The sequence below is a fragment of the Ceratotherium simum genome, chromosome 17 (genome assembly GCF_057802395.1).
Source record: "Ceratotherium simum simum isolate JZ-2026a chromosome 17, ASM5780239v1, whole genome shotgun sequence".
Lineage (NCBI taxonomy): Eukaryota > Metazoa > Chordata > Mammalia > Perissodactyla > Rhinocerotidae > Ceratotherium > Ceratotherium simum.
The window spans coordinates 49,039,935-49,067,251 of record NC_141916.1 but is presented as its reverse complement, the minus strand read 5'-3'; the positions used below and the strand labels follow the sequence as shown (position 1 = coordinate 49,067,251).

At 37.4% G+C, this 27,317-nt stretch overlaps 2 protein-coding genes and 1 pseudogene across 2 annotated transcripts; 1 reads left to right on the top strand and 2 right to left on the bottom strand.

Moving 5' to 3' along the window:
• The first annotated feature begins 4,799 nt into the window (after nt 1-4,799).
• Nucleotides 4,800-6,808, top strand: SMIM10L1 (small integral membrane protein 10 like 1). The gene has a single exon (XM_087442739.1). The coding sequence runs from the start codon at nt 4,947-4,949 to the stop codon at nt 5,151-5,153; it is 207 nt and encodes a 68-aa protein (XP_087298865.1). The 5' UTR covers nt 4,800-4,946; the 3' UTR covers nt 5,154-6,808.
• Nucleotides 6,809-13,462: 6,654 nt separating this feature from the next.
• On the bottom strand, nt 13,463-15,983 carry LOC101402722 (taste receptor type 2 member 42-like; annotated as a pseudogene).
• A 5,422-nt stretch (nt 15,984-21,405) lies between these two features.
• TAS2R42 (taste 2 receptor member 42) lies at nt 21,406-22,387 on the bottom strand. The gene has a single exon (XM_004435500.3). It carries the CDS (start codon nt 22,385-22,387, stop codon nt 21,407-21,409), a length of 981 nt encoding a protein of 326 aa, XP_004435557.3. The 3' UTR covers nt 21,406.
• Nucleotides 22,388-27,317: the final 4,930 nt, after the last annotated feature.

Here is a 27,317-nt window from a genome sequence, read left to right as displayed (position 1 = left end):
ATCTGATAAAGGGTTAATATCCAAAATATACAAGGCACTCATACAATTCAATTGTAAAAAAATCTAAGAATCTGATTAAAAAATGAGCAAAGGACTTAGATATTTTTCCAAAGAAGACATACAAATGACCAACAGATTCATTAACAGGTGCTTAACATCACCAATGATCAGAGAAATGCAAATCAAAACCACAATAAGATATCACTTTACATCTGTTAGGATGTCTATTTTCAAAAAGATAAGCTATAACAAGTGCTGGCAAAGACTGGGGAAAAGGGAACCCTGGTGCACTATTAGTGGGAATGTAAACTGGCACAGCCACTATGGAAAACAGTATGGCGTTTCCTCAAGAATTACCATATGATCCAGCGATCCCACTTCTGGGTATCCAATGGAAACAGAATCATTACCTAAAAGAGATATCTGTACTCTCATGTTCATTGCAGCATTTATTCATAATAGCCAAGCATGGAAACAACCTAAGTGTCCAAAGAGGGATGAATGGATAAAGAACACATGGTATATATATATACAAACACACACACACACATATATATATACACACACAATGGAATACTATTCAGCCTTAAAAAAAAAGAAACGAAAATCCTGCCATATGCAACATCATGAGTGAACTTGTAGGGCATTATGCTTAGTGAAATAAGCCATACAGGGAAAGACAAATACTGCACCATATCACTTAAATGTGGAATCTAAAAAAAAAAAAAAAAAGTCAAACTCATAGCAAGAAAGAGCAGAACAGTAGTTGCCAGGGGCTGGAGGAAATGGGGAGAGGTTAGTAACAAAAGGGTACAAATTTTCAGTTATAGGATAAATAAGGTCTGAGAATCTAATGTGATAACATGATGACTATAGTTGATAATATTTGTAATACATACTTGAAATTTGCTAAGAGAGTTGAACTTAAGTGTTCTCAGCAAATTAAAGGTAAATATTTGAGGGGATGTGTTAACTCATTTGTGGGGACCCTTTAACAACATACCGGTATATAAAATCATCACATTGTACACATTCAATATATTACAAATTTATTTTTCAATCATACCTCAATAATGCTGCAAAAAAAAAGAGAAAATGTTGAAATTTGTTAAGCCTTCTTCAGCCTGGGCCCATGAATAACTGCAGAGAGAAGGGATGCATGGAGTACTATTCAGCTGTAAAAAGGAATGAGGAAGACTGCTATGGCATGCAATGCAATTATCTCCACTTATATGGTTAAAGTTAAAAAAGCAAGATACACAGCCCAGTGGTGCAGCAGTTAAGTGCGTGCGCCCCGCTTCGGTGTCCTGGGGTTCGCAGGTTCGGATCCTGGGCGCGCACTGACGCACCACTTGTCAAGCCATGCTATGGCGGCGTCCCATATAAAGTAGAGGAAGATAGGCACGGATGTTAGCCCAGAGCCAGTCTTCCTCAGCTAAAAAGAGAAGGATTGACATCGGATATTAGCTCTGGGCTAGCCTTCCTCACAAAAAAAAAAAAAAAAAAAGCAAGATGATACAGAACAATGTGTATGGTGTTCCATGTATTATCTCAGAAAGGGCAGAAGGCCTCTAAGCAAAAATTAATTTTAAAAAATGCTGATCCTTATAGAAGGAAACAAGAGGACAGGAAAGAAGCTAGACTTCTCTGAATATACTTTGTCTTGAAGTTCTTACTCTAGTACCATGAAAATTTATTATATCATAATAAACAAAATTAAATCAAAATGAAGGGAATATTAATCTGTAAAACTCAAAAGCAAAACAAAGCAAAGGAACTTTTTTTTCTGGATGGTTTAACCATAAAGAGGAATTGTTTCAAATGATACTAAAACATGGTATTTTGACTTTTTATCTTGAATAGGATATATTCTAAAATAAGAGAAATCTTAAATTGTTTTAACTGTTACTAAAATAACCTAAGTATTGTTAGTTTGAAACTATTATACACACAGAGATGTAAATAATTATGTTAATTTTTTGTCATTAGGGACCAAGATTTTCAGCATTAGAAAAAAGAAACATATACAAATTTGAATTGGAAATATCATCATGAACTCATTGAAATTTTTTTACAAGTATCTATTCTGTTACTTTAAGCATAAAGGCTTTTATTAAAAAGTATCAAACAGGGGCCAGCCCTGTGGCCTAGTGGTTGAGTTCAGCACACTCCCCTTTGGCGGCCTGGGTTTGTGGGTTTGGATCCTGGGCGCAGACCTACACCACTCATCAGCTATGCTGTGGCGGCAACCCACACACAAAAAAGCAGAAGAAGATTGGCACCGATATTAGCTCAAGGCGAATCTTCCTCAAGCAAAAAAAGGAAGACTGGCAACAGATGTTAGCTCAGGGCCAATTTTCCTCAGCCAAAAAAAAAAAGTATCAAAGAATTATTACAAGGTCTGCAGAAGGAGATTCAAAGCTAAGCATCTAGACATAATGTGTATGTCATATATTTTTCTAGAGACCTGGAGAGAGAAAAATCTTAATCTCCCAACATTACAGCTAATGGTTTGCTTCAGTATGACACATATCTGATGCTTGAATATAGTCTTGATTCAGAAATTGCTCAGTGTTGCTATGGGACCTAATCATTGGTATCATCTTATAGTTTGTTTTCCCTTCAATGAGTTTTACTAAACCTGCATAAAAGTTTCCACTCCAGTTTCTGTGTGTGGTGGTGACAGAAAGGCTGAACTCAATTTGGTAGCACGCAAATATGGGACAGGCACTGTCACTGATTTATAATTTTTCTCTTTTTTTTAGGCTTGAATCATTTGGATCCAATCCTTGCATTCTGAATGCATTTCTTTTATAGACTACTTATACTGGCAAATTCTTAAAAAAAAAAATGGAGTTGAGAATTTGTCAATATAGTACTTCACAGACCCACTGCAGCTTACCTTTGAACTTTTCCAAAGCATCATTAGACCAAACAGCCCATTAAAGAGTACTAAATCAAGAATATAGAGTAAAAAATAACAGACTAAGAGAGAAGGCCAAGCTAGAAGTCAATGAAGTTATCACCTAGAGAAATGGTTTAAGAGGTATTTTATTGTTGATAGCTTATTTATATGTGCCTACTTGGCAAGAAGTATGGATCAGTCATTTAAGTCTAAAGATCAAGGGACAGAATAAAAACCACAACCATGTTGGTCCTATCCCACCCTCCACTGTCAGTTTCACCTGATGGAAATCCTTCATCAGCTCTAGAGCATTAATGAGTAGGAACTGGAGCTTCCTGACTGCTCTTATTGGCCTACTCCTTTCCCATTGGAACGGCTACATCAACCTAACCATGTTTATAAGTAGATGACTGCTATTTTCCCCATGGGCTCAGAATGGAAGACAGGATTTTCATGGAGTTAACCAGAGCTGGTGGAGGGGGAGGGGCAGCAGAGGAAGGGTGGAATGGACAATGAGTCCACACAGTTTTATATAGCTGGAAATGGAAGATCTAGGGACTTAATGACTTCTGTGACCCTGAATACCACTTTTAGTCTTTCAATTTTCAGAAAGGGTCAAATTGTACTTGTGTACTAAAACCATACATCTTCTGCTGGTTCTGAGTTGTCATTCATCTCACACTTTTCAGAAAATTTTTGTATTCTAAAATACTCTATAGTTTAGAAGTTATCTTAAGTGACTTGTAATCAGTTCCTCTAAGCGTCTAGTTGCTGGGGTGATATTAGTACAGCAAAGCAGCACAAGAAATTCTAGCTGGGACACACTATTATGTTTTACAAATTTCACAATGGCATGTTATTTTTAATAATCATATAGTCAGTAGGATGTACAGAAACAGAGCTCCTCTAGGATACATTAATTGTGCTTTGAATAGTTACTACAGCTATTCAGTACAGGGTGAGACACTGGATATTTGAACAATGCTTTTCAGAACTAGACTGTAATCTGAAGATTTTGATCAGAAGTCACACATATGAATAATCCATGAATGTAGACGCTGTCTATGATGAAAATACAGTGCTTATTAGTTAAAATGGGAGATTACAGAAGGTAATGAAATGAGCATCATTTAAACACCAGAAGAGTATGTGGCTACGGAAGATTATGATGTTACCCTAAGGTATTCAGAGTTTGGGAGTAGATGTTAGAAGTAGTCCAAGCTTTGGAGCCCAGCCAGAAGTTTCACAGGTGTAACTCAATGCAGAAATGATAGAGGTTTACATACCAAATCTGAATTTTTCATGGGTTTACATGGGTGGGAACATGATATTGTATATGTCCTGCAGAAAAAAAACTCATCTCACAAACACGTATGTGTATATATGCGTGTGCCTGTGTGTTTTGTTTTCTTAAACAAGTGTGCAATTCCTGTCACTTGCAATTGAAATAGTCCCTATACATAGGAAAACCACAGCCTGAGATTGTGATCCTTTACAGTTATGTCATGTTAATAAGCCCAAACAGGCTTATTAAGGAGAACATCCTGCCCTAATATTAGGGTTAATTTGATGAAATCAGAAGGATGAGATTCCTGGCTAACATCCCAGATCAAACAGCAGACAAACCCGAGTTTTAATCCAGGCTTTGGCCCTTACAAACTGTGTGCCCTAAGGCAAATTACATAATTTTACTGTTTCCTTTCTTCATTAAAAGCGAAAATAATATCTGTATGGCTGCCCACCTGTGTTATATAAAATAACGTGTATGGCACATATGCAGACACCCCGGCCCGCACCCACCACGTCTTAAGCTCTAAAGGCCGAATACCATTCCGGGCAGCGGACAGGAAGGGGCGGAGCGCCGGCGGCCGCGGGGGCCTGAGCGCCGCTGGGGAGGAAGCGGCGGCAGCGGGAGGCGCAGGCGGAGTCCGGCGGCCGCTCAGAACCCCCGCCCCTGCCCGTTGCAGCCGTCTGTCGGGGGCCCGCGGGGCCTGCGGCGACCCTCGCCTCCAGGCACTGGGCGAGCAGCGATACCGGGTCCATGGCCACCGCGGCGGCTCCGTCCTCCTTGGCCCTCAGCGTCTCGAGCCCGGCCGCGGCCGCCAGCTCCTACGGGGTCTTCTGCAAGGGGCTCTCCCGCACCCTGCTCGCCTTCTTCGAGCTGGCCTGGCAGCTGCGCATGAATTTTCCGTACTTCTACATCGCGGGCTCCGTGCTCCTCAACATCCGCTTGCAGGTACACATTTAGAGCGCTGACTGAGCAGCCGGCCTCCCGGGCCAGCACAATGGCGTACTCCCGGGAGGCCCGGAGGCGAAGCGGCGCTGCGGCCGAGGAAGTCCGCAGTCTCGCGAGAATGCCTGGACGCCCTCCGCGACTGCGCTCTCCCGTCTTAACCCGGCTCCCAGAGGGTGGCGGAAAGCCTGCGGTGACTAGGAAGAGGAAACGCGCGGTTTTCCGGCGGCAGCTAAGAATCGCCCCTAAGGCCCACGACAATATGTAAGTAGCTGGGCATCCTTAAAACAAAAACAGGACAAGCAGGATGCATTACAGAAAAAAGCTACTAAAATTTTAAGGAAGAAAAGTTTTTAAGTGACAACAAACTTATGGTCCAAATTAAAATGAGAAATCATAAATTCCGGGAATATTGGATTGGATTGTAAGCAAGACGTTGAATGAGTAAGAAGCTGAAGATCTTAAGGATATGATGTGGAAGGCGTATATTTCTTCGTCCCACGAGAGAAAACAATGACAATCAGAAATTTTAAGTGAAAAAAACCTGAAACTGTACAGGAAGAGCGTCTTTTTAGTACCAAACAACGTAAAATGCTGCAGGATTTTGAACAGAGGGTTGGAGTGTAAGAAAGTGGACTCTATTTCAGTGTCCCTGTGAGTAGCATGTGGTTCAAGACTTTGGAGCCAAAGAGAAAGAAATCCAGATATATAGCACAGAACTTGGCTGTTTAGTGACTAACACTTAAATAATCGTAATAATTAATATAAATGTTGTTTATGGTTTTCATCTTTTAAAACAATTCTTAATTATGGTTACAAAGTAGAATGCAAATGTTAGCAGCCTTGATAATGTAAAACAGTTTTCAAATGGGGACGTTGAAGGGGGAGGGGAAGGCAAATGTAATAGTAGTGGGTGTTTTTATCAAGTGGGAAATTGAAAGATAGTCTGTTGTTGATGAGGGAAAAAATGCATATTATTTACAGAGTAGCTATAAAGTTGCTAAAATAGTAATACAACTATATTAAAGAGGGAGGAGAGTAGGGGAGAACAGCATGAAGTCAACAAGAAATGCCTAAAGATGGAGAGTTCAGGTGGAATGTCTCAAAAAGAAAAACTGGGAGTAGCTGGTGTGTTTGAATATGGAGTCAAGAGATTGTTATTCAGTCTGAAGATGAATTAGTGGTCTGCAGATTTTTTTTAAAAATTAAGAAAACAAAACTGAGGCAATTATGAACCCCAGGAAAAATAAGGTTTTTCAAGAAACTACACTGCATACCTCAGCTGCAGTAATACTAGTCATATAAAGTCAGTCGTAATTATGAAAACATTGGATACCAGTGTAACAAGAAATGATTATGCAACATTGGGATTGGAGAGGGGAGAGCTGTGTGTGTAATGGGGGGAACATCAGTCAAGATCTAATTTAGAAAAGTCAATAAATAAACAGTATAAACATGTTATTAGAAAAAGACTGCAATAAGAAACAGCTAAGAGTTAAAAGTGGTTGTCTCGGGAGAAAAAAAAAATCAGGGAATGGTGGAGAAAAGGTGGAGGATTGCTGTTATCCACTCCCGGTCCAACAGTATTATTTTGATTTTTCTTAACTGTATATATATATATTTCTTTGATTAGGAATTAATTTAAATAAACTTCATTTTTAAAATTCCCAGGTAATTGAAATGTACACTATTGGTTAAGAGCCCCCACGGTAAAATGGGATTGAGTTTTTAAATCAGGCAGACTTCTGTTAAAATACAAACTCTGAATTTTGTGGTCTTAGGTGAGTCGATTAATCTTCCTAAACCCCAGTTTCCTCAACTATCAAATGAGGGTAAAAATATCCACCTTGAAAAGTCAGCCTGAGAGTTAAAAGTAAACCTGCCCAAGTGCTTGATATATACACAATAAACAGTATTTGTTATAACAGAATATCTTATTAACGTGAATAAAACTTAAAACCCACTCATGGAATGCCTGCTTTTCCAGTGGAGGTTTTATGTAGGGTACTGACCCTACAGGAGTGGAGAAGAGCCTCCAGGAAGATTTTAGGTAAGACATTTGAGCCGAAAGGAGCCATTATTTGCCAAGGTAAATATTTAAGTTATTTGCAGTGTTCTGTATTTCCACTAATTGTGTCCAACAAACAAGTATACTCTGGGGTTGTAAAATAGGCACCCCCTCCAGCAACAGGTCTGGCTGTGGGTAATTGTTCTTCCTTCCCTTTATTCCTTGTCTCCAGCCAACTATTGAGCACATCCTCCTCTTTCTACTTACACTTTCTTCTACCTTTTTTTTTTAACCTGTGTTTTAAGGCTAAGCTTAGATTTCACTTTTTCCATTGAGTTTCTCCCAGATTCCTCTGACCAGATTAGAGTTCATGTCTTTTACTCCTTTTAAGGGCTCTGTTAATATCAACCTATGCCATTTTGGTATGCTGCCTTATTTTTGCCTAATTGTGCATTAATTATTATATGGTTTTTTTTTGTTTTTTTTTAATATCCAAGAAGACAGGTTTCTATAATCTCTTCCCTTGGTAATTGCATATTGCTGTTATCAAGTGCAGGAACTAAAACATTTTAGTCTAAAATATCAGAAATGTAATTTGATCAGTGAAATGATTCAGTAATGCCAAGGGACTTACAAATGGTAGGCATCACTATTCCCTAGAGGCACTAATGTCCCAATTTGTAGCTTAAAAGAATGTGACTGCCATTAGCCCTGTAAAGGTGAGACAAACGGATGCTCCATTTGAGTGGCTACATAACATGTATCTTCTTCAACCTTTTTTCTTCAGGCTTTTGTTACACTGAAGAAACCAAGGCACTTTAGCATTAATTATTTATCATATCCTCCAACTAGATTGGAAGCTGTGTACTGTCCAGTTTTACAGCCTGTATTATCAGCACATATATAGTAGGAACTGAATGAAAGCCCCATGATTTACCATTTAGTCTTCACAATTGCTCTTAAACCTAGATGTGTATTTTTCTTCCCACATGATACAACTCAATGAAGTTTCCCAGGGAAGGAAACAAAATTTTTGCCCTGACCAAACCACTTATTCTAATTTACAAGTAATTTTATTCCTCTTGGCATCCTTCCAGGTAACATCCAAAGATTTTGTTTGGTCATTGCTCTACCCCCCACCTACAGCATTGCCTAATACAAAGTAGATAATAAATATTGTTGAATGAATGCCAAATTAGTTGGTTTTACTATACATAGTCATCAGTCAGTAAAGAAATATTTGCCCCTGATATTAAGGTGATCCACTTTATTGCCCATAAATTGAGCTTTTTCAGGCCATCATGAATATTGGTTGGTCCAGAGATCCCTCAAGCATGAAGAAGCAAAGGGGTAGTGTTATTCTGACCAATAAAGAACTTGTTTATGAAGTGTAACTTTCATAAAAATGCTGGGGAATGGTGACTGTGTTACAGTTTAGCTATAAAAGGGAAATAGTCATCATAGTAATATATATAATTTAAGGATTAGAGAACAAGAATTTTTTAATTGAAGGTAAAAATATGTGTGATTACTTGGCTAGAAGAGCATATCATCACTATCAGCATCATTTTTTAATTTGATTGAGTTTTTAATACTTACCAGGAACTATGGGAAGTTGTTTACATACGTGGTCTCTATAATTCTCACCTCTATCTTATGAGGAAGACATTTTTATCATCATTTTTCAGATAAAGAAACTGGGGTTTAAAGAGGTTGAGTAACTTTCCCAAGGTCCTAGTAACTGGCCAAACCACAACTGAATTTCAGGTTTATCCCTAAAGAGTCATTTGATGAGGGATTCAATTTTTTTTAATGTTTAGATAATTCTAAATAATCCTGTTTCTTTCCTTAGATTTTCAAACAGAAGTATTACGTGGGTGACAGTTGGCAATATCTTTTTTTAATGTAATTATTGAAGGCTTTATGTATTGGAATATAAATATTCAATATGACCTGATATATAAAATCAAATATTTTATGTTCTCTGCTGACTAAAGTCATTTGGTCTATTTGTTGGGGAGAGAAAGGAAGGGATTGGAGGGAGACAGGAAAGGACATGGAAAGGAAATGCTTTCCTTCCTTTGAAGGAGTACAGATCCGATAATCATGAATTTTGAAGCTATGTCCGTCACTGCCTTGAGGAAGCCTAACTAAATTTTCTGTTATAAAATCTTGCAGTCCTATTTTAATGGGTCTTTTCCTGGTGGAGCACTAATAGCACTTGACAGACCCAAGAAGAAAATAGAACTTACACTTAGAAACATAAAGGGTGGGAATGGAAAGTTTAGGAATATAGGGACAAAAGAAGAGGGAGAGGAAAATCCTAATGCCAGAAACTTTGAGCCTGGAAAGTAGTCTGAAGAGTAGTCTTGGAAGTTTCCAGGCAAGTGGACCAAGAAAAGAACCCCTGTGGTACCTATCAGAATTCTGAACAATTGGGTTGGATTGAGTCACGTCAATTTACTTCTTGGTTTACCGTTAGTGTGGGAAGTGTCTTGCAATTTTAATGAGAACATTTGATACCCTACTGCCCAGCACTAGGTCATGAATCTTTTTGAAGCTTAAGTCAACCCCCCCCCCGCCCCGCCTGCCCCCAACAAATACAAATCTCATCAGTGCTCTTGGGACAACTGAAAAGCTGAAAGACATTCCTGAGTGCCTGCAACAAATGAAAAGAAGAAACTATGGAATTTTTAGTAGTTTAATTGCAGTACATCTGAGGGCACCCCTGCTGGTTTCTATCCTAATTAGGAATCTGCAGTGAACATTAGAAATCCTTGACCATCCTTATGGCTTTCACGCACCATGTGGATTTATTCACAGTAAGGTAAGGGAGTGCATCAATGAACAATAAAGAGGAATGGAGGTTGTTCATGTATTGAGTGAGCTGGGTTGGGTATACCTTTTCATATGAACCAAAATGAGGAAAAATAAAATATCACACAACCAAAAGGCAAAAATCACTAATGTAAATACTGTATCTAGAATGTCTGGGCTCTGAAATCACTGGCACGGTAATAGAGATTGTCCAACAGGTAAAGAAACACAGATATTTAATTTGAAAAAAGCTGTTCAAGAAAGTATTTTAGCTTTTTAATTGATAAAAAGAAAACTTTGAAAACATCTCAAACTGAAGTCAAAGAGGAATATAATTAATAGAAACTTTAAAACTCAGAGGTCAGGTTAGATCTATATGAAAGGGAAAAGAAGTTATTTTTAAAAGTAACTCATTTAAATGTGAGGCTAAAGCATAGGGGACTGATATACAAGTTAATATAGTGCCTTTGTCTTCTGAAGTTGTGTCTACATGGTATCCCCCAAAATTGCTAAAATTAAAATAACCCGTCACCTGTGATTTTTTTTCTGCAAATAACCCTCCTCCAAAAAAATGTATTGTCTTTTTCTGAATTGATCAAATCAGCCATCTGAACAATTTTTAAATGAAATTTTATTGTGGCCATTCCAGCCCAGGGCATAGATCTCTATGTACAGCATTAACCAATGTTGCAGGTGAGTGGACTGTGGAAATACATGTTTTGTAGATGGACCCTGTTTTCTGTACTTCAGTTAAGGAAGCCCCTGGCTCAGAGGACATGAGGTTTAATCAAGAGCAGCAGACAAAATACTTGAACCATCAGACATGCAACATTGTCACGTTCTTTGAAATCTGTATTGATCCATGCATATTTCCACTGGGACTTTTTCTTTCAAGACAATATGGCTTGAACACTAAAATATCTTCTCAGTGTAAATTCTAGGCCATGAACCTCTTTTGGCATGAGAGACAGGTTATTTGCAGCTCCCGGTCTCAGGTATGACAAACTGAAAAAAGTAAAACTCACTACATCAGGACTATAAAGAGGTTACTGTGGAGGGAAATGATTGGCAAGAAAGCAATGACAATCATTTTATTTTCCCAATAATTTGGTCCCAGAATAGGATGCAGTTCCCCCCAGACTGCATGGGACTAGCTATGGATGTGATAGTAGTGGCTTTTCTTGGATCATGGCTGGGGTCTCTAACACAGGCTCTTGTTATGGAAAGGGGAGGCGCAGAGCCTAATCTCAAAATGCTTTAATAGGAGAATGCAATATGTCAGTAGACACTGCCCAGCCTATAACCCAGACTTCATCTTTTAATAGTCGTTTTCTGTGCGTCTGTTACCAGGAATAGGCTCCTGCTTGTTATAGCTTCATTTATCCAAGACTAGTACGTGAGAAATGAGGACTTAATTCTAATGAGACGTTTACTGCTAAATCCCACTCATAAGAAGCAAGGGCTGTGCACAGTTGTTTAAGTCTTTTTTAACTTGGTCGTTAAAAGTTTAGTGACACTAAAATGTAAATCTGAAAACTAAAACTAAATATGCTTACTTCTGATAAGTACAAAATTACCTTTTTCACTGAAAGGGATACATTCTAAACCAAATTATCCTCAATATCTGAACCTAAATATAAACAGTATGGTTGGAATTTCACCTTTCCTAAAGCAAGATAATCTCAGTGATAATCATTAGGAAATTTCTTTTTATGTTTTTCCTTCAGTTTTATTGAGATATATAATTGACATGCAGCACTGTAAATTTAAGGTGTGCAGCATAATGACTTAACATATATTATAGTGATATCATTACCACAATAAGTTTAGTTAACATCTATCAACTCGTATGGATACAAAAGAAAAGTGTCTTTTTCCTTGTGATGAGAACTTTTAGGATCCATTCTCTTAGCAACTTTCAAATATGCCATTCAGCATTGTTAATTATAGTCACTATGTTGTATATTGTATCCCCAGTATTTGTTTATCTTGTAACTGGAATTTTGTACCTTTTGACCACCTTCAGCCAATTCCCCCACTCCCCATCCAGGTAATTTCTTATACAGTGTGCAACATAATTAATACAGTTTAAAAATCTAATCTTCGTGTAGGTCTATATATACATGTATCATCATCATCATCATGGATACACCAGAGCACCCCATAGCACAGTTCCCTGTAGTAAGAGGACACTTTACAAAGCCCTTAGGGACCTGCTGCTCCATCAAAATTAACTTATAACCCAGATATTTTCAACATTTATTTTCTGGTTTTTTTGTTTGCTTCTGCCATTAAAAATTATGCCAATTGTAAACCCTAGCAAAGATTTATTATTGATAGTTTTTAATATGTTTACGATTGTAATCTCTAAAATTACTATTACAAAGTATTATATTCAAAATTGTAATGTCATTAGTAAGCACAATTTTAATACTTGCTGGCCTTAGGATTATATACATTTTCAGCTACTTTGATTTCATTTCAATTATTTTATTATAAAAGTCAACCCAGCACTATATATACACACAAACATGTCTAAAACTTATATAAATATGTGATAGTCTCTTGTAAACTTTCTGTTTCTCCCTGGTGAGTTGGTTGTGTTTGTCTTCTCTGGCAAGGGACACTAGTGTTCATATAATGTTTACATGCACACACACCCCACACACAAACTCAGTGTCCAGGTATGATTTTGATCCTTGTAAACATATAAGTATTATTAGCTAGGGATAATTATTCAATTTCTTTTTATAAATCCAGTTGATTTTTCTGTTATTCTACAGAGGTAGTGGCTATTCTAGCTTGGATTCCTAATGATAGTCTGTTCCTTTGTCTTAAAAGTTATGTCTGGGGCCGCCCCGTGGCTTAGCGGTTAGGTGTACGTGCTCCGCTACTGGCGGCCTGAGCACCCACACACCGCTTCTCCGGCCTCCAGTGTCCCACATACAGCAACTAGAAGGATGTGCAACTATGACATACAACTGTCTACGGGGGCTTTGGGGGGAAAAAAAAAGGAGGAGGATTGGCAATAGATGTTGGCTCAGAGCTGGTCTTCTCAGCAAAAAGAGGAGGATTAGCATGGATGTTAGCTCAGGGCTGATCTTCCTCAAAAAAAAAAAAAAAGTTATGTCTGTTATTATGAGATTATCTGCTTCTAGCATTTTTATTCCTTGATTTGTTTTTAACTTAATATTGTACAAATATTCCACCTACTCCAGCTTGGAAGGGATTTTGTTTCTAAATAATCATGTTTTTTCCCTCACATATGAATGTAATAAATATTTGCCAGCACATATAAAATTAATACATTGCATTACATATTTTATATTCATATTGTCTCAAGTATTTTCTTGTTACTAGCAAGTGTTATAATGACACTGATGCTTGCTTTTTAAAAAACCTACTCACGTTGCTGGCTATAAGAGTAGATTGTTAGTTTATAGGCCATTCTAGGGAAAGTTTGAGATGCTCAATAGTATCTAGAAGAATCAGTGTGGAAAACAGAAGTTAAAATGGAACTTCAATTTCTCCTCACTAACTTAATTCTCTTGGAATATAAAAAATTCTGAAAAAGTCTATGAAGCTAAAGGTTTCACCCTTTTCAGGTGGCAATTAAGATACCACAGAAGTCCTAAGGCAGTTTGTTTCAGCTTGAGTTTTCCTGAAATTAGGATAAATGAGTGTCTTGAAGGAAAAAGAGTTGACGTTAACATGACAACCAAATTGTCCTGATGTTTTTTCAGTATAGGGAAAACCTAACCTGTTAATAGGGTGGAAGAAAAGTGAACCATGAAGAGGAGGAGGAAAGACATTACCATTTTCATGTTCTTTTTTTGGGCCTCTGAGCTAAGGTCCCTAAGAGCTGGAGTTCAACTGCAAATTCCTGCTATGTCTCATCAAAGAGAGATGTAAAAGGAACACTGAGGTAAGGGACAGAAGAAAGGGGATATAAGTAGATTAAATTGAAAACAATCAAGCTATTAAGATACAGAGTTTTACTTACATCTGAGGACCAAGCTGAGTTTCTGTTATATCTTTTATAGACATGAATCCAGAAACCATTTGATGTATCTATTAATTCAAGGTTGAAACACAGGAGGAATAAAGACTCCAGTGGAAGCACAAGTAGCACTCTGCTAATTATCCCCTTGAGCCAGGTGAAGCAGGGGTGGGAGAAATTGGCTATTTCAAAGAAGTAGAAAACAGATGGCAAACTGGGTAGCTAGGTGATTGGTCAATATCCAAAAAATACCAACAAATTTTGCTAGTTATCAATGGCATATAGATGTGGCCGTAACACCATTACGAATTAATGAAATAGTGTTATCCAAAGATGACTGATCCTGGAGATAGCCAGGCTGGTGAGGATGCAGTCAGCTGATGAGAGCTTCTGACTCTTCACCCAGTCAATGCAGTTAACTAGTACAGTGAACCCATTCCCCAACATTCCAATTAGGAATTCTCCTATTGCTACTATCAGAAAAGTATTTTCAATTTTCTATTCTACAGATGGCGGCTCTGTGGAAAGAATCTAGAAGACTAATACTATGTGTCACTGATTTTTTGTTGTCAAAATGTAGAATAATATTGTTTGATACTTTTCACTTTTCTATTAAAAATGCTCAAAGAAACTCAGATACCATCTCACTTATATTCACAAAAGATCTTTCTCTTTTATTCCAGTTGTAGGTCTGAAATATGTGCAAGGAGATTCAGTTTCACAGATCTTAATGAAAAACTTTAACATTACTTGCAATCAGCTACTGATTTCCAAATTAAACAGTAAATGTGCCACTCATCATTGGCACTGGCAGCAATTTTGTGAGGACATCTGAAAGAGTAGAGCCAGGTAGGGAAACATGCAAATATGAGACAGATTTCTTTGCATTGATTTGTACTTTCCTTTTCGGTTGAAACCCAATACCATTTGGATTCAAGTTTCTTAATTTTAATAGAGATCTCTAAAAATAATCTCTATAATACAGGCATTATTCATTAATTCCATTTAATAAAATCCATACTGTTTCAAATACTATTATAGATGAAATAAGTGTAATAAAGAGGAGCAACATCACGGAGCTCACAGAGTAGTGGAAAAGGCAACATTAAATAAACTATTACTATTGAACGTGACAAAAGTTGGACCAAAATGCAATTGCAAACAGAGGAGGGTGTATGAAACCTATGGTCCATAGTTAATTCTAGTTTCATGACTGTGGTGACAACTGGCCTGGGTCTTGAAGCTTTTTAGGATTTCTTGAAGAAATAGATAAAAAGAGAAATGATTTTCCAGAATAATGTAAAAGCATATGCAAAGGTACCAAAATTAGACCTCTCTCTGAGCTATTACTCTGAATTTTTGAGCTTTGTTTCCAGTTAGTTACTGCCTATTTGATTCTGAATAAGCTATTATCAGCTGAGAGGGGAAACAAATAGTAAATATATATATATATGTTTATATATATACATGGTAGAAAAAAAGGGGTGTGGGGTGTGGGAGGGAGGTTCTACTTTTCGTTAGTTCTGCTTTTGGTGAAATTCTTTGTTTCATAATTTACAGTAAAATATATTTTAGCTTGTTTTTTGCTTCACCAAACACGTAACTCTAATATGATGATTTGTCAATCCTGACTGCAAATTAAATTACCTAGGGAGCTTTAAATATATATATATAAATATAATGCCTGTGAGCCACCGCCCGGAGATTCTGACTTAATTGGTCTGGAATATATTGTTGGCACTCATTGAGAGCTCCTTGATGTGTACTTTACGGTGCCTCCTAAACCCAGGCAAAAATCTTTCAACCACAAGCCGCAAATCTATGAAGATTCTCCAGGAACAAGACAGGATTTTGCCCGCTTGTCTTGTGACAGTGCATTCCCCATTCAGCCAATTCTGACTCTAGTTTACAAATAACCTGTTTTGTGTTGGTCTCAGCCTGTCAATAGTGATGCTCTGGGCTAGGAATGCCTGAGGGACTCACCTGGGCCCATACTACTTGTGAGAGCCCTCACAGACATTTCCCCTCCAGAGCCAATGTTGTGGCTGGACCCGCCCTTGTGGTTCTTATGATTGCAAGACCTACCTCAGCAACAACCATCAGGGAACTTTGAAAAAATAAGGTTTATTACTTGCAGGTCCTGGAGGGTACACAGCATGCCCAAGGCCACACAGGGAAGTTGTGGGGGGGGGGGAGCGAGAAAGCACAGACCTGGGGTTCTCCCTTTATTGAGGTTGAGGGTGGGGTGCCTAGGGTTTCACAAGTTCACTCTTTATTGGCAAATTTAAAACATGAGTGAGATTTAGGGCTTGAGAAGGGGACAGTGGGGTCACTTGAGCCGTCAGTTGTCTAGGTTAACCAGGGCTTTCTAAAAGGGGAACTTCATGGGTGGGAGTGGCCTGGCTTCTTATCTAGGTATTTTACTAGTACTGTGTCATACAGCTGGCAATATGTTTATTCAAGATGGATGTCTTTGAAATGGATGCCTTGGCAATCAAAAGCTTAATAACAGGCACTTACACCATACAGCCTTAGCCACCAGTTACCTTGGCAATCGTGTAAGCTCTATGAGGGATGAGACTATTTTGTTGTTGTCTATTTCCAATTCCTAGAACAGGGAAGGCCTGGGAAATAGGAGGCCCTTAAAAACTGTTTGTTTAATGAATGAGTGCTAACTTAGTTGGTAATCCTATTGGAAGCACAGAAAAAGAGAAAATGAATAAGGCTTGACTGTGAAACTAGAAAGAGCAAGAAAAGAAACTCCTTAAAATTAGAGAAAATTTTACAACATATGTAAGAACTCATGAAAGATTTCTGTACTAACCCTGAAATAACCAACATTGCTCTCTAGTCTTCCTGGTTCAAACCAGAAGTCATACAGATCATAAAATCTTGCAGGTCTAGCACCCAGAATGTGGGGGCCTTTGTACTTTTCCTCATGAAAGAGAACTATTTCCAGCCCAGGGAGTTGAAGATAGGTAGAAAGCTCCAGATTTTGTGGCAGGGGAGCAAGAAGGCCCTAGAGATCACTGATGTTTTCAGTAATGCTCTGAAATTGTGTAGAAGGCTACCTGAGAAGAGGACTCCACTGGTAGGCATGGTTCAGCGGTAACAAAAACCAGATAGCAACAAGCCAACCAGGAGATGCTTAGTCATTAAAGATGCTTGAGTTCATAGTTACACTAAAGAAGAAACTCAATCTAAAGGATGTAATAACAAGTATAAAAATCACAAGTGCTGGGATCAGCCTGGTGGTGCAGCGGTTAAGTGCACGTGCTCCGCTTTGATGTCCCAGGGTTCGCAGGGTTGGATCCCAGGTGCGGACCAATGCACTGCTTGTCAAGCCATGCTGTGGCTGCATCCCATATAAAGTAGAGGAAGATGGGCACTGATGTTAGTCCAGGGCTAATCTTCCTCACAAAAAAATAAATAAATAAATAAAATCACAAGTGCCATAAACTATGAGTTAAATTCAAACTCCAAGCTAATAATCACATTTTTAAAAATCTGCATGACCACACATCTGTCTCAGCTCCTGGGTTAAATTGCCTTTATATGCCTCATGCTTAAAATGGTTGTGTTATGCATGATAAAGAAAAAGTGTTATTGTATGTATAAATATAAGGTATATTATTACAAAATGTTTGGGCAGATAATGATTAATTCAATATATGTATATGCTATAGTGACAATCCAAAATAATTAGTCTAAACTTAATGATGAGTATAATTGAAATCAGAAAATTTATAAACATTGATTTTATACTAATCAGTAGAAAGAATGACATTTCCTCCAAGAAATAATGAGAAAATACATTAAGTCCACTTTGGCATAATTCAAACAAAGTCCTGACCTCTGTAGTGATATTGAGTAATACTTATATAGTGATGAACTACTACTTGTATGAATGTAAATAAAGGTGATTCAACTGAAGATCTTATGAGCTCCTATGATTAATACTACCTTTTTTTGGCTTTAATTATTCCTGGTTCCTCCCTGTGTCTGTGAATCTCCAGTGAAATAACATACACAAGCTTTCTACTTGACTCTTTCTATTGTCTTTCCCCTCCCCAAGCCCACATTTTTAGATCTCCCAATAGTCTCAGAGAAGCCAGCAACAAATGCTCCCCTAGCTGTGATGCTCTCTCTGATCCTACAAATAGCAAGCTTTTCCATTTATTTGCAAGCAAAGAAATAGCCTCCTGGTTCTTTTTGATTCACAACTTGGAACTTTTGTACATTGACTTTAGCAACAATCCCTTTGATAGCTGCTAAATTAAAGTACTGGCCTTCGTCTTTTTTTAGGTAAAAGAGACCTTCACTGTTTCTTTGGCTGTACCCTAGCCCAAGAAGCAATGAGCTGGGGCCAGGGCCACAGCTTGAAGGCACAGAGATTTCATCATTCACAAATGGAGGATATTTGCCCAGCTTAATCACCGCTCTCCATGAACATCCTTGTATGTTTCATTGTAGATTTTTGTTTCACTTAGCGTACTACTTGCATTTTCAAAACTGAGGGCTATAGCTTTTTTCCTCAAAATCCTTAGAGGGCAAAAATATTCCCACTGGCTCTTCCTCGTGATAAACCTAAGACATGGCCAGGCTAACTTACTAACACCAACCCCCACGCTGGCAAGCATGAGTCTCATGCTCAGAATAAGAATTGTTGGGCATTTCCTTAGTCTTCTGAGGCTGCATTTATAATGATGAAAAAAAAAGTAAAATTTGAAAAGCTATCCTCTATGACATGGGATTTGGTGTACAAGGAAACAAAAAACTTTGCCTATATATGTTTCTCAAATTCATCAAACAAGCTTTTCAGATCAATTTGTTCTTGTGAAGATTGGTTTTAAGGTCCTGAACAGGACATAGATTACTCTAGACATCATATCCAGTGTCTCAAGTGACAGAATTGGGAATGACTGTGTGATGATGCAAATGCCCCTTAAAGGATGCTCAGGGGAGATGGGGTCTAATCAAGATCATGCTAAGAGAAACCACCTACTGAAAGAGAGCAGATAAACCATCTGAGACACAGAGAAACTTGGCACGCCTCTTTCTCGGAGGTCACTACGGCTATGGGTTTCTATCTGATATATCCATTCACTAGGGTTCAAGAAAACATGTCTTGCTGTACTTGATTTATGTCTTATCAGATGCCTTCAACACTAAACCTAGGGATCAGAGATACGACTGTTTCAGCAGTAGAAACGGGTTATTTGTTCCTCTTCTATAAATCATCTGGGTGGACAAATGAAATAAACAATGATTACACCTAGATTCTTACAATGAACATTTATTTGGTGCGTGAGAGAAGGGTAGTTAACAAGAAATCAGTGATAACCTCTATCTTTCTCCAACACTTTGGTCCCAGGGTAATATGGTCATGTCAGTCTATCTTCTCCAGGTTGAATGGACCGACAATGCAAGTGTTGGGAGTGGCTCTTCTTGGATTGTAGCTTGGCTGCTACTGAGTCCCCCCACAAAGGTTCTTGTTATGGGGAAAGTGGAGGTGCAGCACTTCATCTCACCTGGCATTCAAATATGCAGATTAAGATACATCAATTGCAATAACCCCAGCCTGTGGCATGGCTTATTTTACTAGTCTTGTGCTGCACTTCTTTGTCAGGGATAGGATCCTGTTCCTTATAGTTCCATGTCCCTCAGGTTACTGCATTAGTATGGACGTACTCCTAGTTAGACATTTACTCGTTTACCCCTAAGGCCCACTTATTAGAGGCAAAGGTTGCTTGTAAGTTGGCTCAATTACTTTATCTTGCTCACCAAAGAAAAGTTTAGTAACACTAAAAACTACATAATATTTTTGGTTATCATCCTATAAAGAGTACAAGATTATCTTTAAGTCATTTGTACGAAAGAATATCCAAAACAAAACAAACTCAATATCTGAATCTAAATGTATTCAGCTTGATTTGCATATTACCTTTTACTAAGACAAGATAATTACAATGATAATCTTTGATAAAATATGAAGTGTCCAAAAAATACATGTACTTTTTATTTTGTAAAATGTAAATTACTTAGTAAAATAGACACTATATTTCTTATCATTAAAACCATCATCAACATCATTATTGTTACTGATACACAGAAGCACCACATAGCCTAGATGTGCTTGCAGTTTAGTTTTCTACATATGGTGGGGGAGGGCAGGGAGAAATGTTAGCAATTCTAACATCACTGCCAGCGCCAAGGAACTGCCCTAGAACAGTGCCCTTACTTATGGCTCTAGCAAGATTAATTTACAACCCACATATTTATCATAATTTAATTGCAGCTTCTTGTTTCTCTATGCTAACACAATCTAAAGAATACATCAAAGATAAACTCTAAAAAGAATTCTTCATTTTTAAGGAGTTCCATTATATATACATGTATAGCATCTGTACAATGTTATAATCCATCATATTTAAAATTTTATAGTAAACTTTCCCCTCCTTGACCTTATTTACAATTTGTAGTTACCTTATCTAAATTTAGATTATTACAGTTAAAACAGCACTATATTTACATATGCATGTCTAACATTTACTCTAAACATATGATGTTCTGTTATAAACTTTGCTTTCTCTGCCTTCCCTATTGACCTGTTTCCATTTGTTTCTCTAAGAACTTTAAGGATCAGATTACAAAATGTGCGTGCACAGATACAAATATAATCATTCTCAAAATGTAATTATGATCTTTTAGCAGTAGCAATATGAGTGTGATTTGGATTAAATAATTCTTCTACATATTTTTAATTCTATTACATATCATGGTAGAAATATTGATTCCCACCACTCTGGAAATGCATATTGCATATCCTGGAATTTAACAAAATTACTAAGTGCCTAGAATGTTTATGATTTGGAGTTTCAAATTAAGATTAGTGTTATAAGCATGTTTCTAGTTTCTACTTAAAGGTAATTTATTTTATTTTGCACTACAAATATTATTCTTATTCCCAAACATCATACTTCCTTGTTATCAACAAAATCTCTAATAACAACAATGCAATACTTTTTCATTAAAAAAAAAAGGCTTTTAAGCTATGAAGTCATGTTTTTTTCACCTATGACTTTAGTTGCTCAATTAACTTTTCTATCAATATTTTATAGATCTTCTACCTAGTTAATTGTAATTTATCTTGATTTCTAAAAAGCTACATGCCTTTCCCCACGTATGAGTTGAAATTACATCTTTTGCATATAAAAGGAAATAATTTATATTCTCCTTGAAAGAATATTTGAGACTTTAAAATATTGGTAACCAATGTTTTAAACAAAAATGATTACTTTGTAAATTATATTGGCTGACCATGGTGAATTATCATCAAAAGCAACCTGTTCTAGGGAAAATTTCAATTATGCTCAACAACACTTAAAGGAACCCAGTAGAAAAAAATAGTGGAAGTGAAAATTGATCTTCAAAGTCTCCTCATTAAGTTATTATCTTTGAAAAGGCTCTGGAAAGTCTACTCCGTAAAGCTAACGAATTTTCTCTTCTTAAGGAGCTTTTAAGATGCCACAGTACCTTCAAGGCTGTCTGTCTTAGCTTGTTGTTTCCCAGAATCAAAATAAATGAGTGACCTGAAGGAAAGGTATATACTGCTAACATGACAAACTTTGTGAACCTGTTCTTCCAAAATATAAAAAGTGTCCAATTTGTCAATTGTGTGAAAAAACAATGAACTATGAAAAGGAAGAGGAAAGACATCATCATTTTCATGGCCCTTTTATGGGCCTGTATGCTGGAGTCCCTCGAGCCCATCAAGTTGAGCCGCAAATTTCTGGTGTGTCTTACCAAGGACAGAAATAAAAGGAGCAATGAGGTCAGAGACAAAACAATAGGGACGAAATAGGTCAGGCTAAGAAGAATCAGGGTTTGAACATGGAGAGTTTTCCTTTCATCTAAATATAAAGTCAGATTACTTTTATCTATTTTACAGATATTCAAGAAGAAATCATTTAATGTTTCTAGCAATAGAAAGTCAAAAATCAGAAACAACAAAGAAAATACAAGAATCACAAGAACCACTCTGTTCATCCTCCACTTCAGCCAGAGGAAAAGGGAGTGGGAGAAGTGAGCTATCTTAAGGAGGTAGAAAACACTTAGGCAGGTAGCAAACCAGGCAGTGAAGTGATTAGTCATTCTCCAGAGCAAACTAATGGGTTTTGCTAGTTTATAAATGCCATATAAATACGAAGGTAGTCCCAGCATAAATGATTCAAACAATAAAACCAACAGCTGAGTGATTCTGGAGATAGCCAAGCACGTAAGGATGAAGTCAGCTAAGGAAATCTTTTGGTTCTTGATCCATTCGGAGCAGTTTACCAGTCCAATGAACACATTCCCGAACATTCCGATTATGAATTCCACTGCTGCCAGTATCAGAAAGATTTTATCCAATACAATGAACATTTCCATGAAAAAAAATCCAGACTTCTGCTATGTCTCAATGATCAGTTTATATTCAAACTGTTACAGAATAGCATCCATTTTTGATACTTATCTTCATTGCTTTTATTGCAATTCCAGTCTTAAGCAGAATCTCCTGCTGTTGGATACAGTCTCATATATACTTAAGGAAATCTTTCTGCTTTCACTGTAATTCCGATCTTAATCCAGCACAATCTGCTAAGGTATACAGTCTCATATACTTTCATGAAAATGTTATTATTTCTTTGAAAGAGCCACTAATTTCCAGACTAAACAGTTTGTGCATCCGTTTATCATTGGCAACAACTTAAAATTTCCACTCGTGGTAATGATAAAAAAGTTAAAGTCAAATATGTAAGCAGGCAAATAAGGGCCAGATTCTTTTTCACTGATTTGTACATCCCTCCTCACCTGAAATACTATACTATTTGGATCCAAATATCTTAGTTGTTTTTCATAGAAAGCTCTGAGCTCTGAAACCAAGTTAATGTGAAAGACTCCATGGCTAACCCCACCCCCCACCCCCCCACCCCTCCCCAACCCCAGCTTATTCTTGCAATGTGCTTTAGAGAAACACTTAGAACTGCATGAGTAGCCAATCAGTAGACAGAATGACTTGTTAGCAGAAGATTTAAGTCCTCTGTCTAAACCATTCCTTCTCTCTCTGGTAAGAAAATAACTAATGTTTTCTTAGATTCCTTAGGAATGTTGCATTCAGCAGATCCAAAACTTTTATCTATGGAGAGGCAGCCAAGGGTCTGTGGTCATTGGACACTTGGCACTCCAGAGCCACCTGCTATTTCCCTGCTTCTTTAGTTACATTCCTATGTAAATATTGGTTTCTTTAACCTTTACCTTCACATGTGCATGAAGCAGGTGTTGAGATTAGAACACTGACCTCCCCTGCCTCACACAACACAAATAAAAGTTATGAATTGTTAGAGCCCAGGTGGCTTCATGCTAACATTTTGGCTAATTACGGGTCCTCTGAAGTTTATTATAGGGAAACTGATGTCCAGAGGATATCAAGAAGCTGAAGCTTCCTAGACCCCTTCCTAGACCTTCCTGGTGCCAGAATCCACCATCCAGAAGGCAGACAACCAAAGACCCCTACCTTGGAATCTCTTATCTTGCCATCCTCCTCCCTGCAAGCAGCCTCACATGGTGGAATGAAGGCTGGTGGGAAGGTGCCAACCTGCAAGGCCACAGGCTCCCCCTCCCTAGAAGCAGCTGCATTCCTCGCAACCTTTTAAAATCCTTACCTCCCATCTTTCAGGGAGACAAATTTGAAAGCTTACTTCTGTCTCCCAGCTGATGACACTGGAAATAAACCTCTTTCCTTGTCATAAGCCTGGTGTTCCAGTTTTTATTTTAGCCCATCTTGTGTGATGGATAAAAAGAACTTTTGTTTGTTGCCAGTAACAGCTCTAGAAATAATCTAAATAATTTAGCTATTCTTCAATGAATATATTTTGTGAGTGCCTGCTATGTGTCAGACCCTTTTCCAAATACAATATAGGTTACTACAAAAAAAGAAAGCATTAGGAAATCCATAAAATAGTGAAAACTCAAAAGAAACAATGAGATAGAAGTAAGAATATAACATAATGTGAACAAAAAAGGTAACTACAAACATTACTGTCAAGGAGAGAAAGGGAGGTGATGTTTGCCTTTGATAAATAAATGGCACGCCATAGGATATACTGGAGTATATGAGGAAGCCATTTGGTGTAAAACTAATTCAGCCTGACTGTGTTTTTCCAAAAGAGCTTGACATGGCCATTGAGCATGCATTGTATATCTGCTTTAAGCATTTACTATGTCCCAAAGGCAAGAATAAATGTCCTTAAGATAAAGATGTAACTTCCCCCACATTCACATTTCCTTAAGGATAAGCATCTTTCCCTAGGCTAGGAATTGATTGCTGCGCTCAACCTATAACCACCCAGCTCGAGACAGCAGAACTGCTACCTGCTGTGTCCATCAATTGCTGTGCCAACAGGGCAATCTTGTGACTATTGTAAAAGGGACATTGCAATCATATGTGATACACACTCTTTGACTGTTTATAACCACTCTGTACATCCACACGTCTTTGGAGTGCTCCATTCCTTTGTGAAAGGACTCTCCTGGGCTATATGGCCCTCAAATATGGCTCATAATAAACTCACCCCAATTTTGATTTTTAGATTGATTATGGATTATTTGCATTGACACCTTGGATTTTGAAGATATTAAGAATTTCATGAGAAAACTGGTAAGTCATATTTTGGACAGATTGAACAATTTACAAAAAGTAACCAAAACCTGAACTACTTTTCTGAAATTAAAGTCTTCTGATAATTTACTGTAATTTCCATCTAAATATTCCTCAGGTATCTCAGAGTAACATGTTTATAATTAAAAATATTCCCCATTTGCTCTTTATCTTTGTAATACTTGTTCTATTTGTTTTGGCCAGAGGCATAATTCTGTCAATTTAGACTTAATAGACAGAAAATAGGTAGAAAGTCATTTCAAATGAAATAAGGAAATAGTAAACAAAAGCATCTGTTCTACATTCAGGGAACAATGATTTTGATCAAAGCCCTTAATGCATCAGAAATGAACTCAGAGTTATAGACTTTGTGTCTTGGTGTGTCAGTAAACAGATATTCTATTGTTAGCATTGTGTTCAAGCCTTGCCATTCGACATCCAAAAAAATAAATGAAATTATTAAAAACTTGACCCTTTTCAATGTTGCTGCCACACTCCTCAATTACATTCTATTAATTTTTATAAGTGTATATTTCAAGAACAACGATGTGTAATAAACTATTGGTAAATTATTTTGTATGAACAAAATTATTTTAACTTAGGACAAATATTTAAAATTATAGGAAGAAAGAGAGAAGTAAGGGAAGAAAAAAGAGAAGGAAGAAAGGAAGAAGGGAAGAAATTTATTGAATAAAGAAAAGCTGAATGAAAATAAAGAAATTTGGTAATATTTTTGAGAAGAGAATGATAGCTTTGACTGGATTAATGTCTAGAGATGGAGAGAAATTCATGGCTATGAGAAGTATTTAGGGGGTAGAATCAGCAAGGATTGGTGATGGATTTAGGGGCTATAAAAACAAAAAGAAACCAGCAATGACATTCAAGCTTCTCCTTTTGCACCTGAATGCATGGAGTACTGGGACCTGAGGGAATCTCTGGAGGGAGAGTAGGTTTAGAAGCCAACTGGTAGGAGAAAGAAGAAAAGTTGGAAGATGATAAGTTCTGTTTTGAACATTTTGGATGATCTGTAAGTCATCCAAGTGGAAAGATGGAGTAGGCACTTGCGTATTTGTGACCGCAGCTCAGATAAGGAATTTGGACTACAAGCAGAGATTTGGAAATCATCAACACATTCTTGATTCCATAAGAGGTGATGAGCTCCAGGGGCCTGAGAAACACCAGAGGATGAAGAAACCAAAGAAAAGAGTAAAAAGCAGTCAGATAGAGGAGGGAAACCAAGAAACTAGAGGGGTTTTTTTTGGCTGAGGAAGATTCACCCTGCACTAACATCTGAGCCAGTCTTCCTCTATTTTGTATGTGGGTTGCCACCAAAGCATGGCAGCTGACAAGCAGTGTAGGTCCACATCCGGGAACCAAACCTGGGCTGCCAAAGCAAAACGTGCAGAACTTAACCACTAGACTACTGGGCTGGCCCCAAGAAACTAGAGTTTTGAAGCAATCAAGAGCAAGGAGTGTTACAAGGCGAGAGTAATCAATATTTCCTTATATTAATAAAAGGTCGCTTACAAGTAGGTACCAAGGAGGTCATTAGTTAACATAGCAAGAACAGTTTAACTAAACAGAATCCAAACTGCCATAGATTACATAGTCAATGAGATCCCAATATTGAAGCATTAGAAAACAGATTAATGTAATCAATATATTAACAGATTAAGGGAGAAACACCAGGAAAAAAAGTTTAATATAATTCTACATCTATTCATAATAAATATTTTTAGACAACTGGGAATAGAATGAAATATTCCTTTCCTTGATAAAAAGTTGTCTACAAAAACCTAGAGTCAATATTATACCTATTGATGACACATTGAAATCATTCTCCTTGAGTTTAGGGAGCTTTTCACCAATTACAGTAAGGTAAGAAAATCACATTAAAGATATAAGGTTGTAAAGCACAAAACAAAAGTTCTCATTCACAGATTATGATTGAGATTACATTGAAAATCCAAATGTATTCTTCAGTATATTGTTAGAATATGATAATCTAGCAAGGTTTCTGGACATGAATTAATGTGCAAAAATTATTCCATGTCTTCATACTATCAACAGTTAAAATGAAATATTCTTTTAAAAGGTAAAGTTACCATAACCTCAACAGATATCAAATATCTAAGAATAAATCACACATACAAAAAGTATGCAAAACCTGTATGAGAATATTAAAAAATCTGAAATGGTCTTACTTTGTTTAGCCATACAATTGGCTTGTAATTAATGCATACTGGATATAATCAAACACTCTAGATTTTTTTTTTTTAATTTATCACAAACATTTTCCCACTTTAGGTATGTTATCCAAGGACATTAATTTCTCTGACTGCTTTGTTGAATATATTAAATTTTCTTGCTTGGTATTGTGGAAATTAATAAACAGAAACCTCATTAAAATGGAATCAGGAGCCAAGAGGGGGAGCTCTCAGAGTGACAGCAGAGCCCAACAGGAGGAAGAAGCTTCCTCTACTTTACCAGTAAGCAGCTCAGCCAATGAGAGACTGTCACAGTTCAGCCAATGAAAAGCCACTACACTTCAAACTCCCAGTCTCCTCCAATGGGCTCTGTTTGCAATAACCCTCCCAACTTCCTCTTCCCCTCCACACAAGAATTTCTCTGCCCCTTGCTGCTCTGACTTGCTTA